At 38.5% G+C, this 5,855-nt stretch overlaps 1 protein-coding gene across 1 annotated transcript in view; it reads left to right on the top strand.

Annotated features, from left to right (window-relative positions):
• Positions 1-5,855, top strand: part of ERICH3 (glutamate rich 3) — a 103,518-nt gene that overhangs the window by 51,807 nt on the left and 45,856 nt on the right. The window contains 1 exon segment of the mRNA XM_019797165.2: positions 4,569-4,749. Coding sequence (XP_019652724.2) covers positions 4,569-4,749 — 181 coding nt within the window.

The following is a 5,855-nucleotide window of genomic DNA, read 5'->3' as shown; positions in this document are numbered from 1 at the left end:
CAAAGGCTTTATGTTCTATAGTGATTTCTGTACATTGTAATAGGATCCCTTCTCTTCCTCTCTTCAAAAGGATTTTCTTACTAATGCCCTTTACTCTGTTTTGTTTAGTATCAATACTCATGTACTTTTATTAGTTCTTACTTCTCTCAGATTATGAAGCTTGTTGAGGGCAGGCATTTGATTTTACTTACATTTAGTCAAAATGTTTATTAGTACTGTGTTCATAAACAGGTATTATTTTATTATTCATACAAAAAATTAAACTCTTAATTATACTATTTAGTTCATGTAAATATTATGGAAATAAATTATGCCTTTCAGACATAGATCCCTTTTCTTCAAGCACAAAAAGAGCCTAACAAATGTTAGTTTTGCTAAAGAGATTGCACATTTCTTTTGTATGACTTTATTTTTAAAACATTTTTTAAAAAATTTCCATTTTAGTCAATGTATTATCTTGGTATTTTTCACTCTTAGTTTTCCTCACCAGTAGACTCGGATTTGAGAATGAAAAAGGAAAGCATCAGCATGATTTTAATACAGGGTAATTCAACATCGCTCTTATAGGCTTGATTTATTTCAGGCACTTTCCTTTCAACAATGTTTTTGCTTGAAATTAACATTGCAGATTGGTATCTATGTTACTAGAAAGGACTTTAAAAATGGTTTAAATGTCAATTCAGCAGTCAAAATATCTTAGCAGCTGGCCTTGCAGAATTAAACAATAGAAGAGAGAAAGAACCAAAGATGCTTCCAGGGGGTCTGCAGCAGGCGGAGTTTAAGGGCAGACCTCGGCAGCTTTTCAGACCTTACCAAAAGCAAAATGCAGCTGGATAATTTCTACCTCTTAGCAGACTTATTGAATTTATTCTGCTGAGGGAGATGAGGAAGGGAAGGCTCATGTGTCCACTCAGCATCCTCAAAACCTGGAGCTCCGATACCTCCAGGGGGATGGAAGCATTGGGGGACATGCCAGGAGTAAGCACGAGACACAGGTTACACGGTGGTAAGAAAAATGGGCAAGAGGAGAGTGACAAGAGGAAGCATAGGAAAAGCAAAGGAGGGAGGAGCAGAGAACAAGGAAAGACCAGCGTGAAAAAGAAGAGAAAGAGAGGAACCAAATCAATCTACTGAGAAGTTTCTATTACAACCAGCTGCTTCCTAAAGCCTTAGGATGCCAGCACCGGAGCGCTCTTCCTCTGGCTCATTTCGGAATTTTCTCCCCCTGAGGCCTGAAGCAGCTCCTGATACAAGCTTTTAATCAATCTTTGTCAAAGGTGTTGCTTAACAGGACACTGTGAATCAGTTTTCATGTTGTGGTACCTATCGAGTGCCTATAAATGCAGAAAGCTTCGGATGTTGGGCGGGGTCAACTTACTGTAGATTTTGTCTTTCAGCAAAGGACAGAACGTGGAATCCCTACTTGTTCCATGTCTATGTCCAGTCAGATCAATGTTTATTAGGCCTTTGCTAGGTGTCAGCATTGGCAAGACACCGGGGGCATAAAGCTCAGTAAGACATCCTTATCTACTGAGAATGAGAAGAGTACAAGGGAATAGTTTCAAGGCCATGTGACTTAATAGAGTTCTATGGGTCCGGAGACTAAAAACACGTGAGTCGTGTTTGGGCCACTCCAGTTAGTGCAGCTGCTGGACCTTTAAATGTATCAAAAGAAATTGCAAATAGTTGAGAGAGAGGAGGAGTTGAAAACATAAGACATTTTTTGTTATTTGAGGAATGTTGAACCTTATCCCACGGCTATTGGGGATTGTTGGAGGACTTTAAGCAAGAAAGTCACATGATCTGTTTAATGTTAGTAGTTCACTCTGATATGCAGGAGGAAGGAGATTTGGGGAGATACCAGGCTAGAAGTGGGGAGACCAGGTAGTAGAGTGACTATGCATCCCAGCTTTCCTGGAACAGTTCAAATTTGTAGGGTTTTTTTCTAGTGTAATTATTAATAATACCTCTTTCACTGCGTCTCCCAGTTTGGATGATAAATTCTGTGGCTGCCCTAGTAACTAGAGATTTATTGCAGGGGTCTAGGTAAGACTCCATGATGCCTGGAGTTCATCAGGTCTTGGCTAAGTGGTTGAAGAAGAATTACTGCCCAAGGCTATCAGCAGGAATAGGCCCTTTGACACCCTTATAGTCTCTTAAATCTACCCCCCACCCCGACTCAGGCCTGAGCATAGATAAAAAAAATGCTGGTGAAAATTTAGAATATTAACTGAATACTGAATATTACAAATATGTAATAGCTGATTGGTTAACCGCTCAGCGAGCCTGCTGTTTGTCAGCTCAGATTGCGCTTGCCTGAGATAACTGAAAAGAACTGAGAAGGAAAGGCGTAAGCAAGTGGTGCAGAAAGTAAGAAAGATAAGCCTTAGAGTCGTGTGCGGGCCTGAGCCCTGCTCCAGTTCCTGAAATGGAACTGAATTTCCATGGAAGGTTTTGATAACTTGCTTGAGGACGGCAGAAAGGGCCGTGAAACCTTGCTAAAGTTTCATCAGTCTGGGTCCTTATAACCTTGGAAGATGGTAAGTATAGAGGCAATTTAGTCAATTGAAAGAAACAATTGTTCATTTCCTAGTGCATGCATTTAATCATGAGCTGTCACTCGGGCCTCCCGTTAGAATCCAGAAAAGGTTACATGGTGGCAATAATTGGGGAATATTTTTAAAAAGAACGAAGTAACTAGACCCAAGAGAAAAGAGATGTTGCTGTCAGGAACACACTTGAGCAGGAAAAAAAAAAAAAATGATTAAGAGTAAATGAAAAGGTGAAGAGCTGTCATCTCCTATATTTTACACATTTCAATGTCTACTTTCTCATTTTGTACATATGAAGCAGGCCTTTCCTCCACCCTAATCTCACTATAACCTTGCATTTATATAGAGCTTATCTCCCAGAAGCTCACAGGGCTACCTCTGAGTCCATGCCACTTTGGAAAGTACTTATTAACAAAAAGGAGGTGCTCTCATCACATGTTTTAGCGGGAGCTGGGAGCTGCGTTTGCCATAGGCTGGTGATTGTGCGCTGGGCTGCATGTCACAGCTCCACAGCCGCCCAAGAAGAGCAAACCTGGGATGATTTTGCAACTTGGAGCCAGGCCTGCCATCAGCCCTTTGCTTTCAAGTGTGACTCAGGGAGATGTTTCTTATCTGCAGAGAATTATCCAGGTTGCTGGCTTACCTTCATGGCTCCTGGTGTCCCTGAAATATTTTTGTTGATTACCTCTCTGTTTGGGAGCTCTGTTTGCCACAGGGAAGACAATTTACTTAAATTTTAAATCTTGGATTTCCTTCCCCGTTTACACTTTTCAGACTGTCATTTGCAGAATGTTATTTAATCAGATTTACTTCCTCTGGTTCTTGCTTCAGAGAAATGGAATTGAAGGAGGAAAAAAAAAATCCTCTGAAGTGGAAGGGAATGGGTTTGGAGATGGAAATATTTTAGTAGTTCCTTCAGAAATTTTTGTTGCAGCTTTGTTATTTAAAAAAAACGCATGTTTCCAAGGCATCCATAATTCAATGAAATCAAACGCAAATAATTGCTTTGAATTCACTGAAAGTTGGTCTCTTCTCATTTTTCATTTAGTTGAAAATTGATTTTTAGACAAGTGAAGTAGATTAAAAGTATTGCCTGGCCTCTGTGTAATTCTCGAGCGGACAGTATTCTTACTAGGCTCTCTTGAAAGTCTCTCAACCAACCATGACTATTTCTCTGTCCCCTCTTCTTCCTTTTCCTGCTTCTTTCCTCATCTTCCTCTTAGAGGTTAGATAAACACTTTGCTTATTCACTCTTGTGAAAGTACTTCAGAGTATAAATGAGGAGGCCAGGTGGAGGACATTTCTTTTCATCTCTGGCATATCAATTTGTTGCTTATTTTATAAATAAATGTGTAAACACCATAGAACAGGGTTTTTGTTGTTGTTGTTGTTGTTGTTGTTGTTGGGTTTACCGTTTGATATGAAAAATAATATTAATGATGTTGGATTTTCATTGAATGAATCCTTCCTGTAAAGATGGATAGTCCTAGGCATATAACACATGTCTCTAATCCTCAGAGAGACCACAGAAGGAATCGAACCTGTGCCATCCCCCTCTCACATAGGAGAAGATCAGGGAAGGGTACATTGTCAGTGCTCAAGTGTAAAGATAAAGCACTCAATTGCAAAAACAAATTAGAACAAAATTATGCCACCAATATTTAATTAATTTGATTTGAATTTTTATCTGAGAACCAGCTGAAAGAACCAAGAGCAGTTTCCTCTTCGTGTTACTGATATTTTTGTTGTATAAAACACACACACAAGTAAAATAAAAAGTGACAAACTTTGTCCAGATCCCTGGCATTTATATTAAAAACACAAAGCCAAAACACATGTAACTGTTAGAGAGATTTCTTTGGTAACGGGCTTGACTTTTTGTACCCTAGGAAGACTGACATTTTATCAAGGTTTTATTGCTAGGGAAGAGCCTTTTCTACTCCTCCTATTACAGTATCATTTCTCTCTGATTAGAAAGTAATTAATTAATAAGCCCCCTTCTTTTGTTCATTCTAGGATTCAAGAAAGATTCATAAAACACCACCGCATAGTAATGCAGCTATTACAATGATCTATTTGGGGAAAACTGTGCACCTGTCTCATGATCACCCAGACTTCCGGGATGAAATAAAAGTTTATCAACAGCATTGTGGTGGGGAAAACCTTTGTGTCTACAAAGGCAAACTACTTGAAAAAGGTACACATAAAATGCGAAGTATTTTTTTTAATCGCTTAAAGTTGATGCTATAGATAAGCTATTGTTGATATCATATCAAAATGACTTCAATCACTCTATGAAATTATGCATATCCAGGGACTTATAAAACAGCTGCCTCAAAGTAAATCTAGATTTACTGCTCCATGATTGAAACCGAAGCGGCAATTACTCTTGCAGATTGTGGAAGAAAGAATTTGGAGTGATTTAACCCGGTAACAGATTAATTTGGGGAGGGAGATACATGATCATTAAAATGTTTCACGAATAAACTGTCCCCCAAATTACAAGTTAACTATTTGGCCTGCCATAGTGAGTTATATCATACATTATTCTAAGGGGAAAATACCAGATTGGCAATTTGTTCTTTAGAAAAATGTTGAGATAAAATCACAAATCCAATAAATTTCAGGGTGAATCACACCTAAATAACTTGGTGCAGAATTTGGCTAGATGGATTTTAGTACATTTCTGCCTTCATTTGATCATAAATCCATGTTTCTTAGCAGAAGATAATTTTTATATCCAATATAGGGTTTCACATATTGTACTGAAGTGGTTTTCATCAATATTTAGTTGTGTGGAATAGCAATTAAAAGGACAAGTTGTTATAGGATTATATTTGTTATTTTCTTGCTTAAGAAACTCTGTTTAGAAAGTAATTGCATTTTCACTGAGTAAAAGAAATATTTATATTTGGGCAATCTTGATACAAGTTTAGGGAGTCCTAGGAGTTGGGGGCAAGAATGGAATTGTTACTTTTGGCTTTTCTGATTTCCTTTATCACTCAAACATAGGGACTGTTAATTCTAAAAATTTCAGGTACTTAAAAAGAAACTAGACAGATTTAGGGATTAGATATTTAAAACTTTCCAACATAAGAAAGATTAAACATTTGGGGGCGCCTGGGTGGCACAGCAGTTAAGCGTCTGCCTTTAGCTCAGGGCGTGATCCCGGCGTTATGGGATCGAGCCCCACATCAGGCTCCTCTGATATGAGCCTTCTTCTTCTCCCACTCCCCCTGCTTGTGTTCCATCTCTCGCTGGCTGTCTCTATCTCTGTCAAATGAATAAATAAATAAAATCTTT

The sequence above is a fragment of the Ailuropoda melanoleuca genome, chromosome 2, assembly GCF_002007445.2.
Source record: "Ailuropoda melanoleuca isolate Jingjing chromosome 2, ASM200744v2, whole genome shotgun sequence".
NCBI lineage: Eukaryota > Metazoa > Chordata > Mammalia > Carnivora > Ursidae > Ailuropoda > Ailuropoda melanoleuca.
The sequence above is the reverse complement of the archived record's forward strand: the minus strand, read 5'-3'. Positions and strand labels throughout refer to the sequence as shown.